The sequence below is a fragment of the Peromyscus californicus genome, unplaced genomic scaffold (assembly GCF_007827085.1).
Source record: "Peromyscus californicus insignis strain IS unplaced genomic scaffold, ASM782708v3 Scaffold_18__1_contigs__length_77618521, whole genome shotgun sequence".
In the NCBI taxonomy this organism is placed as follows: Eukaryota; Metazoa; Chordata; class Mammalia; order Rodentia; family Cricetidae; genus Peromyscus; species Peromyscus californicus.
This window is the reverse complement of record NW_026294480.1, coordinates 36,568,327-36,582,752: the sequence shown is the minus strand read 5'-3', so window position 1 is coordinate 36,582,752 and position 14,426 is coordinate 36,568,327. Positions and strand designations below refer to the sequence as shown.

The window sequence follows — 14,426 nt, the reverse complement described above, 5'->3', positions numbered from 1 at the left end:
CCTGGTTGGTCTGGAACTCAATATGTAGATAGGGCTGGTCTCAGATTCACAGAGAACTACCTGTCTCTGTTTCCCCAGTGCTGGGATTAAAGGTGTGCACCACAATTTCCAATTAATTTTGCTTTATTTCTAATAATCAGGATTAAAGTTATGGTCAGTTTAATCTACTCAAGTCTTTCTTTGAATTTTCCTTACCTTTATTCCCACTTCGAATTTTTTAAACTTTGACTTGCTTTTCTATGGAAAGAGTCTCAAAGTCAAATGTGTAGAACATTCTGGGTTACAGCTAATCTTTATTAAAGATTACCCATCAGTAAAAGTGTGATTTATTTTGGCTTTTAAAATTTTTTTGATTTTCAGATATTTGTTTTTAGCCTAGGCAGTCTCTTAAGTGTTCTGGTTGACTTTCCTGTAGTGGGCTTTTATTTCCTCTCTGGCTTCTGAAATACAGGTCTACCTAGCATCTGACACTGAACTCGCTGGACTGTTTATCACATTGTGTTGGATGTTTACTTCATTTTCTCAGATCACTGCAGTGTTACTTCTGTTGTAGTCCTGCTAATTAGTCTAGAAAACCGCACATGGTTGTTGGTGCTCAGTAACTGTTAACTGAATAATTAGGTTGAGGATGTAGCACAGAAATTGAATGCTTACTTGCTTAGCAAATACAAGCATCTGGATTCAATTCCCAGCACTATAGAAACAAAGCACCCCCAAAATAATAGAAGAGTCATGCTCTTAGAAATTGGTATATTTAAGCTGGGCATGGTGGCACATGCCTTTAATCCCAGTAACCAAGAGAGGCAGAGACTGGTGGATCTCTGTGAGTTTGAGGCCAACCTGTCCTTGTGAGTTCCAGGCCAGCCAGGCCATGTAATAAGACTGTGTCTACAAAAAGCAAAACAAAAAAAAATTATAAAGCAAAATTTTATGAAAACATTTTTTTTTTAAAGATTACATACAGCTAGAAATATTCGGGGAGAAAGTTGATTAGCACCTCTTTTTGTGGACTGATTAGCTGGACTGTCTGTATGTAGTAGGTGGTAGGAAGGGATCCAGCCCTGTGTGAGAGAGGTGCAAAAGATAGCTGTTCAGTTACAGCTGCTGTGTGGGAAGACTGCGGTGAAGAGTTCTTGTGCTGGTTACAGCTGCGCCTGTTATTTTGGTAACCTGAAGTACAGAAACTCTTCCTTTGTTAATGTTTACCAGAATGACAAGATTCTTCAAGTAGCACTTTTGTTTTCCATGTATTTATTTATTTTTTCCTGAGACAGGGTTTCTCTGGGTAACAGTAGTCCCGGCTGTCCTGGATCTCGCTCTGTAGACCAGGCTGGCCTCAAACTCACAGAGATCTGCCTGCCTCTGCCTCCCAAGTGCTGGGATTAAAGGAGTGCGCAAATATGAGTTCATAGTTGGGTTAGCTGCTCTAGCAAATAATACAGGGCGTACTTCAAACTGCTGCCTGCTTCTCAGTATTGACTTTTATTTCTTTTTCCTTCTCCATATTTAAATAGATAAATTTCTTTTTAAGAGTGACAGATTATGAAATCAGCATTGAGAGCAAATTGTTTTGTAGTAACAAAATTGAGCTTGATTTGACACAGTAAGTATATTCTTTCTTAACCTTCTTTTCTTTCTTTCTTCCTTCCTTCCTTTTTTTTTTTTTTTTAAAAGATTCATTTATTTATTAAGTATACAGCATGTATGCCTGCAGGCCAGAAGAGGGCACCAGATCTCATCACAGATAGTTGTGAGCCACCATGTGGTTGCTGGGAATTGAACTCAGGACCTCTGGAAGAGCAGTCAGTGCTCTTAACCTCTGAGCCATCTCTCCAGCCCCCCCCCCCCCCCGCTTTTTTTTTTTTGAGGTAATGTTGTATTGCCTGGCCTGAACCTGACACAGATCCTCCTGCCTCTATCTCCCAAATGCTGGGATTGAAGGCATGCATCACTGTACCCAGGTCAGTGTGCCTTTTCATACAAACCTGGATAATAAAAATTGATGTTATCGGCTGGAGAGATAGATGGCTCAGCGGTTAAGAGCACTGGCTGTTCTTCCAAAGATCCTGAGTTCAATTCCCAGCAACAAGGTGGCTCCCAGCCATCTGTAATAAGATCTGGCACCCTCTTCTGGCATGCAGGCAGAACACTACATATATAATAAATAAAAATCTTAAAAATAATTGATGTTATCTCCAGTTAAAATAAAAATCTAAAGTGTCTGAAAGCAAGAAAATTTATGGTAGAAATAGTAATCCTAATGTAATTTTAACTCTACTAACTCTGCTAACTATATCCTATTTGTGGTATATAATTCACAGAGGTACATGCTATGATAAACTATGTAATCTAAACCCAAAGAAGAAAATACATAGCGTGTCTGAAAATGCTTGTTTTTAAACCACCTTTAAAAAGAATTAGATTCATTTTCAGTGAAAACTGTTGTCTCCTAAGCAACTTTGAGATTTTGAACAAGAAGATTCTTTAAAATTGTTTAAAATTTTCTTGTAGTGGGCCTAGAAATATGGCTCAATAGTTAAGAACACTTGTTCTTGCAAAGGACCTGGGTTCGATTTCCAGCACCCACATCATAGCTCATGACCATCCACAGCTTAAGTTTCAGGTGATCCAATGTTCTCTGACCTCCGAGTGTACCAGGCATGCACATACACACAGGCAAAACACTCATACACCTAAAATTAAAAAAAAAAAGTTCTTTGTAGTCTTGAAGTTATTAAAATAGTACCTTTAGTGTTGGGCATGTAGCTCAGTGTTGGAAAGCTTGCTTGTATTTACATGGTCCTAGGTTTAATTACTATCACTGAAAAAAATGTACATTTTTGGCTTTCTTTAAGTCAGTTTTAAAATTTCATTTAATGAAAAGTTCAGAACTTACAGAAAATGAAGAAAAAGAGGAGCTGTCATATAGCAGTTGCTTAAATTAACTGTCATCATCACTGTTAGTTTTGCCTTATCATTTTGTCATAAGCTTTTTAGAGTATGATAAATGGTGTTTTATAAATTCTTTCATATCCGTGGATAAAATAGTGTTGTTTTGCCCTGAGCATATTTTATTTTATTTTTTTAATTTAAACATTACGACATTTCCCCCTTCCTGTTCTTCCCTTCAATCTCTCCCCTTCTCCAAGTCATGGCCTCTTTATCTTTGTAATTGTTACACACAAACTAGTCAGTCATTTAATGTTATTTGTATGTATTATTTCCATACAAGTGTTATATTGTATGTGTATGATTTTGGCTGACTACTTGGTACTAGATAACCGGTTGAAGGGCTCTTTTCAGAGGACTGTTTCACCCCTTGCAGCCTTGTTTGCCTGTACTTCTTTGTCTGTGAGTGGGGCCCTGTGAGATTTCCTCCTCCTATGTTAGCATGTCTGTTGGTGGTGTACTTTGAGATCTTGTTAGGCAAGCCACATTGTTGAGGAATCAGGGCTGTGTAGCTAACCTGTCATTTCTAAGAAACACACTCTTGTAGTAGGTTCCTCTGTCCCTGACTCTTAGAGTTTCTCAACCTTCTTTAGCAATGGTTCCCAAGTGTAGGTTGAAGAGTTGTGTTCTAGACGTATCCATCTACACTTGGGGAGCTGGGCATCCCGAGATCACCTGTTTTCTGCTTTTTGACCAGTTGTGCTTTTCTGTAATGATCTCTGTCTGCTGCAAAGAGGTTTCTGTTTTGAGTAGTGGTGAGAGGTATGCTTATTTGTGGCATTAGGGTACATGTTATAATGCAGTTAGGAATTATGCTGGTTTAATGAAGTGGTAGTAGGTTCTTACATAAGGTCTATGACCCCACCAGCCCTGTATAGTTCAATGGGTTTCCGGTGCCAGACATGTTCCTGCTATTGAGTGAGCCTTAAGTCCAGGTAAGAAGCTGTTGGTTATTGCTAGGATATGAGTGTCACTGTGTTATCATGACATGCTGGTAATCATTGTGGTTTATAGGCTTACAGCTGGGTAGTATTATTGGTTGCTTCCCTCCCTTAGAAGCATGTTTAATACCTTCTTGTATTATGAAAACTAGTCTTCAAGGAGGAGGCTTTCAAGTCAGATCCTGCTTAGGTCCTCTGGGTCTTATGTTTGAAGTGCGTATTGTCTTCAGCATTAGGAACTTACCTTTAACCTCTGGAGGCGACCAGTCCTTAGCATGTTTTAACACCAGCCCCACCTCCTTTTGAGACAGGGTCCCATGTAGCTTAGGCTGGCTTCAAACTTGCTATGTAGTCTAGGATGATCAACTCCTTTCCCCCTCCCCCCAGTATTGCTGTCCTGGAACTCACTGAGTAGACCAGGCTAGTCTTGTGCTCACAGAGATCCATCTGTATTTACCTCTTGGTAATACAGATGTGCTGGGATTAAAGAGCCAGTTCCACAGCTAGCTCTTTTTTTGTTTTAAGATTTATTTAGCCAAGCAGAGTCAGGGTGATCTTTATGAGTTCAAGGCCAGCCTCGTCTACATATCAAGTTCCAGGATAACCAAGGCTGCATAGTCAGACGGTCCCAACCCCCACCAAAATTTTTATTTTTACTTTATGCATATGAGTGTTTGTCTACATATATGTGTGTATACCACTTGTGTTTCTGGCGTCCAAGGAGATCAGAAGAGTATGTTGGATCCCTGGAAACTGAGTTATAGATGGTAAAGAGCCACCATGTGTGTGCTGGGAGCCAAAAATGGGTCCTCTGAAAGAGCAACAAGTGTTTTTTACTGCAATCATCTCTCCAGCTCATGACCAACTCCTGATCTTCCTGTCTCTGCTCTCCAAGTCTGGGATTACAGACATGCACCATCGTACTTGGCTTCTGTCTTCCTGTTTGTTTATAATCATTAACTGTATCACATCTAAGGAAAGCAAAAAAAAAAAAAAAAATGACTAATTATCTAATTACTCTCTAGTTCTTCTCAAAGATATTTTTTTCAGGATTTCTTTGAGTCAGGAAGTTCGCTGTCTCTGAAAACCCTGTAATTAATTAGAAGAGTTGCATTCGCTTCTGTTCCTCCTCTGTTTCCTGCTGTTGCTCGATGGAGCGAGTTGTCCTGTTTGTGTCCCACCGTCTGTGCTTGCTGAGAAGTCTCAGGTGAAAGTGTCTGGGTTTTTACAGTCGTTATTATTGTTGCGTCGTCATTAGTTAGGAGTTCCATGGCTCTAATACTTTAGTGTAACTTTTCCTAGTAGGGAATCCAAGGACAATGGGCCTGAGTATTTAAGGGCACTTGAAATGCTAAAAAAAAGTTAAACTTACTTTAATGGCTCGTGTTTTATATTGAAAGGAGCTAAGTGTGTGCTTCTCAGCTAAATTCACCAAACTGTCAGTGGGTGGCACTCTGTCTTTTATTTAGAAAGAAAACCCAACCAATTGGAGTTTGGACAAGCCAGTTCTCAAGAGTGTTTTTTCACGTAGTTTATTTGTGTAGTGTTTCACTGAATATCCTTCCCCTGGTACGTTTTTTAGAAGAAAATGTGGAAGAAATAGGTTTATTCCTCTTAGTTGGTTTTCTTCATTACTTTCTCTTTTCCATCTGAGCTATAAGCAGACATCAGTTGACGGCTCTGGAGCAGATGAAGTTTATGCATAGCAAGCATGTGGATATGATAGCGGGCAGTGGTTTCTTTCTTAAATCCGTCTTCCCTTGCTTTAGACGAAAAAATGGTTCAAAATGGCTGAAATACTTGTCAAAGATAGTCATAGTAAAACTGATTTTATTCAGAAGGTGCTACTAGAGGAGGGGTCACAGGTGGGAAGATAGGCTGGACACAACACTGAATGTAAGAAAATGGGAGTTCATAGTCAAAGAATTAGGAGACGGTGTGGGAGGTGTTAGTGGCTGGCAAGTTACTAGGAGGAAACATCTAGGATAAGAGCAGTTTCTGTTTAAATTGACCTAACAGGATTCTGCTTCTTAAGGCAGGCCAGGATGATGAGATACCGTCAGGATTGTAGAGGTAAGGAACCTAACTAGATATTGAGAGTGAGTGAGATGTCTATGGGAGAGAGGCTTTGTCTGACTATACCATTGCGTAAACTGTACAATGAAGAGGCAGACCAGGAAGTCTAAAAGTCCATGCCCAATTAGGAAAGGGATTTAGGAGAGCCTGACTAGAGTTTAATCAAGGAGAAGCTGTTTGTCGAAGAGTGATATGATTGCTCCTGCACTGTAATTATGTTTGTGTAGCAGTGTAGATTAGCTTAAAATTACTTAAATTGGAGCCTCAGTACGTGTCTGATGTCCTTACTCAGGTACTTTGCTCACGATCTAGACTAGGAAATAAGGGATATTAAGAACAACATTTTCATACTGTTCATTTATTTCTGTCCAAAGTGGTATATTGCCCTCATTCAGAAATACTTGATGTATGCAAAACATGTTACTTACATAGTTTTTATATTGAAATAATGGTAACTTTTACTAATATAATAATAAATTTTAGGAGTAGAAAAAGGGAAGAATATAAAAAAGAAAAATGGAGGAAAAAAAGAGAGAGAAGAATTAATAGATAAGATCTTTGTCATTGATGGTGGTGGTGGCGCACGCCTTTAATGACAGCACTCTGGAGGCAGAGGCAGATAGATCTCTTGAGTTTGAGGCCAGCCTGGTCTACAGAGTGAGTTCCAGGACAAGAGCAACACAGAGAAACTTTGTCTCAAATAATAAACAACAAAAAAAGATATTTGTCATTAATATCTATATTTTTAAATTTTTTTGAGATAGTACCTCCCTGTGTTGCTCAGGCTGGATTGGAACTCAGGAGTCTCCAATCTCAGCCTCCCAGCTACCTGGGATTATGGGTAAGCTCAATTTTGCCCACTGTCATGTCATATATATATATATATATATATATATATATATATATATATATATATCTTCTGTTGTTCTCTTGAGACATGGCTTTATGTAGCCTAGGGTGTTCTTGAACAACTGATCCTCCTGTCTTTACCTCCCTAGTACTATAAGTGTTTGTCACCCTACTCATCTTAATATCTGTAACTGTTTTGAGACAGGGTCTCTGTGTAGCCCTGCCTGTCCTGAAACTCACTATGTAGACAGACTAGCCTCGAATTCACAGAGATCCACCTTCCTCTGCCTCCAGAGTGCTGGGATTAAAGGTGTGTACCACGCTGCCTGGGCAATATCTATAACTTTTACTGCATTTTTATTATGTGTGTGTGTGTGATGTGTGCGGACATGAATTTGCTACAGTGTGCATGTAAAGGTCAGAGGACAACGTTGTGAATTTGATTTTTCTCTTATTTTATGTGGGTTCCAGGGATCCAACTTGCTGGACCTTCTCACAAACCCTCTTTTGTTTTTTGAGACAGGGTCTCAGGTACCCAGGCTTCCCTCAAACTTATGTGTAGCTGAGACTGGACTTGAACTCCTTATCCTCTTTCCTCCTCCTCCCAAGTTAACTATTCTTTTGATTGTCTGAATTACCAAACTTTCTTATACATGTTTTTAGAATTAGGTTTTAAATATAAAAGATTTTGTGGAACAAGCAAAATTTTATTTTAATGACTTTGATTCAACCATGAAGAAAATGTTCCTTTTATCCTAATCTTTTGATTAGTATACATTATTTAGACTTTGGGGAATGAGTGGAGAGGCTCTTAGATTTAATGTAGTTTGTACTCTGTGTGCAGATAGTAGATTTTGGTAATATTTTCCTGTGTCTTAGTTAAGGTTTCTATTGCTATGAAGAGATACTGTAATCACAGCAACTCTTTTTTTTTTTTAAGATTTTATTATTTATGTATATGAGTGCTTTATCTGCATGTACAACTTTATACCAGAAGAGGGCATCAGATCCCACTAGAGATGGTTTTGAGCCACCATATGGTTGCTGGGAGTTGAACTCAGGACCTCCTGAAGAGCAGGCAGTGCTCTTAACCACTAAGCCATCTCTCCAGCGCCCCTCCCCCCCCACAGCAACTCTTATAAAGGAAAACATTTAATTGGGACTAGCTTATAGGTTCAGAAGCCAGGAAGTATGGGTTCTGGAAAAGGAGCTGGGAGTTCTACATCTGAGTTGGCAGGAAGCAGGAAGAGAAAGAGAAACACTGGACCCAGCTTGATCATTTGAAACCTCAAAGTCCACACCCCAAGTGACACACTTCCTCCAACAAGGCCACACCTCCTAAATGTGCCACTCCCTAGTGACCAAGCATTTTCAAATCTATGAGCCTAGGGGAGCCATTCTTACTCTCTCTCTCCCCCCCTCCCCCTCTCCCCCTCTCCCCCTTCCCTTCCCTCTCCCCCTCTCCCCTCTCCCCCCTCCCCCCTCCCCCCTCCCCCCCCTCCCCATCCTCTCTCCTTTTTCTTCTCTTTCTTTTTTTGATTTTCAAGACAGGATTTCTCCGTGTAGTCCTTAGGCATTCCTATTCAAACCACCACATCCTGGTACCAGAAATAATGCTTAAAAATTGTAACAGTTAAGGTTATCTTGTTATTTTGCTATCATTGTTATAAAACACTTAACATAAATCTGACATGAGTTTGAAATGTACTGGTCATTCACGGGTCCTGATTTTTTCTTCATATTTGCCTTCTTGAGCAAACTATAGTTTCTATGTGGTTAACTCTCTTTTCAAGCTTGATCTTACATTAGTTTTTTATTAATGACAGGGTCTCAGTGTATAACTCAGCCTGGCCTCAAATGTGAGATTCTCTTTTCCTTAGTCTCACAAGTACTGAAGTTACAGTGTACACCAATTCGCCTACTTTAATCATGTTTTAAATTGGACTTCTTTTGTTTTTTTGAGATGGGGTCTCGGTGTGTATGACAGGCTGGCCTGTGATTCTCCTGCCTCAGCCTCCCTGGTACTGATTTTATAGATGAATGTCACTCTACCAGGCTAGACTTCTTAATCTTTTTTTTTTTTTTCCCCTGAGACAGTTTTTCTGTGTAGCTTTGCACCTTTCCTGGAACTCACTTGGTATCCCAGGCTGACTCGAACTCACAGAGATCCTCCTGGCTCTGCCTCCCAAGTGCTGGGATTAAAGGCATACGCCACCACCGCCTGGCTGACTTCTTAATCTTATTTTGTTTTGAAGAACTAAAGAATGCTTATCACCATCAATTTTTCATTTTCTAGTGAGTTTAGCATGTGGTAGTAATGGAGAGTATTGAGAAAAAGGTCCTGTGACTATTTGAACTTGTTCTAAATTACATTTGTACGTTACTTTTTTAAAAGACTATCTCAGGCTGACCTTAAACTTCTGGCAGTCCCCTTGCCTGAGCCTTCCAAGTGCCTGGATTATAGTCATGTGCCACTGCTGTACATGTGCTGTGTACATGGGAAAAACTGAAGATACCACTAGTTGGTGCTTCAGAACTTCACACTGGGAGGTGGAGGCTGACTGTGTTCTCAACCAAGGCGTCTGGTGTGTGCTTCCTTCCTTCCCTTCCTTTTGTGCCGAGGATAGGAACCAGGGTCTCAAGCATGCTAGGCAGGTGCTATAGAAACGAGTCATTTCCCAGCCCTTTGGTCAGTTTTTAACCATTGGTATAGGTTAGGAACATAGTCTGAAGTCATGAGGTTTGTATGTTTCTAGCTTTAAATACTATGGGTAGAACAGGAGGAGGAGCACAGAAAATCAGACTGACTTGATAGTCTAGCATAGTGTATCAACATGTGTGACATACTGAGTGATGGTCCATAAATGATTGTTTTTAATCCTTTAGTACTAGAGTGCAAAAGAAAAGCCAAAATAATGAACAGTCTGTAAATATAGGTATCATTAGGATAAATATTGTTTTCAGAGACTGATTCTTTAGGTATGTGTCTTTGTGTATATGTTCAAAACAATTAGCCAGAGAACACTAATCATTACTATGTATTGTAGTTAATAATCTTTGAAAAGCATCACCATAAATACTTTTTAACTCTTTCAAACCTCACTAGAGATGTGTTTTTCATTGTAAGACTACAATGTAATTGCTTTGTAGTTGTAATTTATTATTAAAACAAGTGACGTGTACAAATTTGATGCTTTTTCTTGCAGTTAGCTTCTGGAATTTATAATTTTGCCTGTTCTCTGTGGAATCATCATACAGACACATTCCTGCAGCAAGTTTCTTCTGGCAATGAATCTGCAGTTCTAAGTTCACTAGAACGAACACTACTGTCTTTAAAAGGTATTGTTAAACTAGATGAGTTCATCTTTGAAATGCCATACTTCAACACAGTTGCCAAGTAGTTACTCTGGACAGATTTCTTTCTCAGGTGCACTTGGGAAAATGGGTTGATTTCTCTTTAAGATAAGAACTAGAGAGCTTTTTTTCTTTTCTAAGAAACTTATCAAAATACCAAATCATTTCAAATGGATGAATTGTATGTTAGGATGGTTTCAGTGCCCAAGCATGCTTCTTTTATGTGCTTCTATTTTCCCTTACTTCTCATTCTGGGCCCTACTTTTACCATTGGCCTGTTAAGGTTCTAGTCCTACACACTTGGTTCAATGGTGTCTCTCAAGTCTCTTTTTCTTAAACTTGATCTTCGACGTTTGTGCCTCAGGCTTGCCTGGAATTTAATAGATGGCAGTAGGGATGCTATTTTGGCTTATGCTTTCCTATACCATATTTGTGATCATTCTTGTAGCATCATTTCCATTTTACCTTCCATGAACCAAATTACTTATCTTACTGAATGTAGCCCATGCTTCTTTTACCTTCTGACCCACACATTTGTCTGTTTATTATCACTCCGCACCCAGTCCTCTTCCTGAAACCTGGTGGCTAAGACTGTGGGTTTTTTGTTTTATTTGTTTTTCCTCATAGAACTTACTTTTCTCTTCCTCAACTCTGTTTTGCATTCTTTACAGTTTTATTTATAAGGTATTTAATTATGCTCAGCACCATCCCTTGGAATACACTCTTGTCTCTGTCTGAGGGCATCATTTATGCGAATTAACTAGACAGTGTCTGCAAAACCCCAAAACTGTGGGTCCATCTTGGTGAGGTCTGTGGACAATTATGTGAATGGTTTTAAAGGACTATCCACATTTTACGAAGTTAGGTTGTAGATAGTCATATGCCTAGCTTAATTTTTTTTTTTTTTTTTTAAACATAGGCTGACCTGGAACTCAGTATATAGGTAACCTAGGCTGGTCTTGAACTCACAGAGATCTGACTTCCTCTGCTTCCTGAGTTCTGGGATTAAAGATGTACACTATCACACGCAGCCTAAATTTAATTTCAATATTATGGTCTTTGGGTTGATGAGCACTAATAGATAATTATTTAGTAATAGAGATAGCAGTGCTTATTTAATGAAGTGGCTTTAATTTTGTCTTTCCTGGGATGAGGCCCAACATTAGTGTGTTTGCCCGGTATTCAAGAGGCCCTACATTCTACCTTCTTCTTCCAGATTGTCTCATGTTATCATCCTTGTTGTGGAATTGTGCTGTTTTACATATATTACACTCTTGAGCCCTTTGGTTAAGTATGAAGTCAGATGTAGTAACCACATTTTCCATGAGGAAAGTAGATATAGAAAAATTGCCCTACGTAATACAGATATTGAGGAAAAGACTTAAACCTAGCTCTGACTCAAAATCTATTACCTTAATTGTCTCTGTGTACAAGGATTTTAGTTACCATAAGCTGTAATACTTAAATTAAGCACTCTAGTCTATTCCAGATATAGAAAGAATTTAGTTTTAAGTCAGTTTTAGGAGACAACTGTATTTTCATATAGCCTAAAGTTGAAGGTTTTAGTTGTATCTTAAAATGTCTAAGAATTAATTACCCTCAATTTCAAAATAAGTCTTACTGACAGTTATATGTCTAGTATAGCTACATGTGAGAACAAACATTGCTTATTTTGTTCAGGAGAACTAGGCTTTGTACTTACCCACATAACTAGGGGTTGTCTGTCCGTATCTACTAAGTGAGAAGGCAAATATCTTTGACTTGATTAAGTTTTGTTACTCAGACTCATTATAATTATGATTGTAATAGAATATAGTTTGAAGAGGTACAGTTCAAATGGAACTTTGTTTGCTTTTCAGTGCTGCGTAAGTTAACTGTGAATGGATTTGTGGAACCTCATAAGAACATGGAGGTGATGGTAAGAAACAGAAAGGATTATAACAAGTGACCTTGGGAAAGTGTTTGGTGTTTTTCTGACTGCTTTACAGCATACTCTTTTTATCTGGCATTGATTTGGAACAGTTTTTAATTAAGTGGCCATCTAGGTCTTATTGTGGCTTTTACCATTTCCTGTATGTTATAGTGAATTTTGTAGTTGTCTGCTTTTACCATATCAAAGTGGCTGTTATATAAAGGAGGGGAAATGGGCCTAGGATATTTTTCAATTTGTCAGGTATACTGACAGTGTTAATTTGAATTTAAGTCAAAGTGAGTTCCCGTGAATTTGAATGCTGTTTTAACATTATTATGTGCATTCCAAATTGTCAGTTAAGTCGTTTTCTTTGTTTTTATATACTTAAAAATGAAATTTTTTCTTTTTATAACAGTAACACATGATCTTTACAAGAAGTTTCATGAATAAATACATGAGCCTTAGATATAGTTAGTTATAAGGTACTTGCCTTCACATATATGAGGTTCTGTGTTAGACTCCTAGCACTGCAAAATGAAAACCCTTGTCTTACATTCTTTTGCTGTGATTAAACACCATAACCAAAGCAACTTGTAAAAGAAAACATTTAATTGGGCTTATGGTTTCAGAAAGTTAGAGTCCATGATGGAGCAAAGGCATGTTGACAGGAGATCAAACACCATAACCAAGCCAACTTAGAAAGCATTTAATTGGGCTTATGGTTTGGGAAGGTTAGAGTCCATGGTGGAGCAAAGAATTTTTTGACAGGGGCAGCTGAGAGTTCACATCGAGATCTGCAAGCAGGAGGCAGAGAGGACACTGGGAATGGCATAGGTCTTTTGAAACTTCAGATTTGGTCCCCAGTGACACACGTCCTCCAACAAAAGCACACCTTCTAATCCTTCCCAAACAGTCCCACTGAGGACCAAGTATTTAAACATATAATTTATGGGGGACTATTCTCATTCAAACCACTACAACCCACAGACAAACTGTGTACAAACAATATGTGTGTATGAACAACCTTATACAAGCCCATATAGGTTGTTATCTTAGTTCCTGTTCTATTGCTATGAAGAAACACCACGATCAAGGCAGCTTATAAAAGAAAACATTTAATTGGGGGCTTACTTGCGGCCCATGATTATTGCAGCAGGAAACATAGAGGCAGGCAGGCAGGCATGAATGATGCTAAAGCAGCAGTAGCTGAGAGCTTACATCCTGAATTGTAGGCAGCAGCTGAGGGACAGTTGACTGGGCCTGGCATGGGCTTTTGAAACCTCCAAAGTCCACCCCCAGTGACACACCTCCTCCATCAAGACTATACCTCCTAATCCTTTTAAACACCCCACCAACTGGAAACCAAACACTCAGTAGGACTGTTGGGACCATTTTCATTCAGACTACAGTTGTACCATAAATTCACTGTTGATATATAGCCATCTATTGTTTCTTCTGTGCAAAAGTGTATAGCTATGTGGTTTCTGCTTAAATATAAATTGGTTTTTATGATGAGTTTAGCTCAGCTTACATGTTCTCTGGGGATATTTTAGGGGGCTGCATGGAGTTGAGGGAAGTAGTACATTGAGTTAGGGTCTCCTAAAAGATATTGAAAAAATTCACTATTATATTCCTGTTGAAGATTTGCTTATGATGGTGCATTGTTACTGAGCATGATTCACATCTGTAATATCATTTTCTTGGTATGTTCTGACAGGAAGACTGCAAGTTTGAGGCTAGATAGGGTAACTTAGCAAGACCGTATCTCAAAATAAAAAGGGCTAGAAATGTAACTTAGTGATACAGTACTTGCCCAGCATGTGTAGGCCTTGAGTTTGTTGTGTTCATGATCCTTCTCCTTCAGTCTCTAGCATGTTGGGCTTGTAGGCATATTTGACCACACCTAGCTCTCTCAGGTACTTGTATAAAAACTATGTGCTGTGTGTTTTAGTATCCTTGACAAAAAGCACAAGGTTATGTTTACAACAGAATACATTGAGATTTTAAAATATATTCTTTTCTAGGGTTTTTTACATGGAATATTTGAACGTCTCAAGCAATTTCTAGAGTGCAGTAAGTACTTCCATTGCAGGTTTGGTTGTAGAACTGAAATTCATTACTGTTTATTATTCATTAACAGCTGGGATTAATGAGGGTTAATAGAGATTAGCAAATTACTCCTAATTCATCAACAGCTTCTACTCTATACATACAAATCTGTAGATGGTGATTTGGACAGTCTGAGTGAAGTCTTGGTAGTGGGGGAGATCCTGTAAGTGGCTAGAATGAGTGTCTTGGAAGTTGGTAACTAACTATTGAGGATGGATCAGAAGCTTAGTTTTGCC

General features: G+C 38.8%; 1 protein-coding gene across 2 annotated transcripts in view; it reads left to right on the top strand.

The window, feature by feature from the left end:
• Positions 1-14,426, top strand: part of Ipo11 (importin 11) — a 176,280-nt gene that overhangs the window by 28,512 nt on the left and 133,342 nt on the right. For both annotated transcript variants that reach the window (XM_052743242.1, XM_052743241.1), the window contains exons 6-8: positions 10,022-10,154; positions 12,029-12,087; positions 14,106-14,154. In XM_052743242.1, coding sequence (XP_052599202.1) covers positions 10,022-10,154; positions 12,029-12,087; positions 14,106-14,154 — 241 coding nt within the window. The remainder of the gene's footprint in view (positions 1-10,021; positions 10,155-12,028; positions 12,088-14,105; positions 14,155-14,426) is intronic.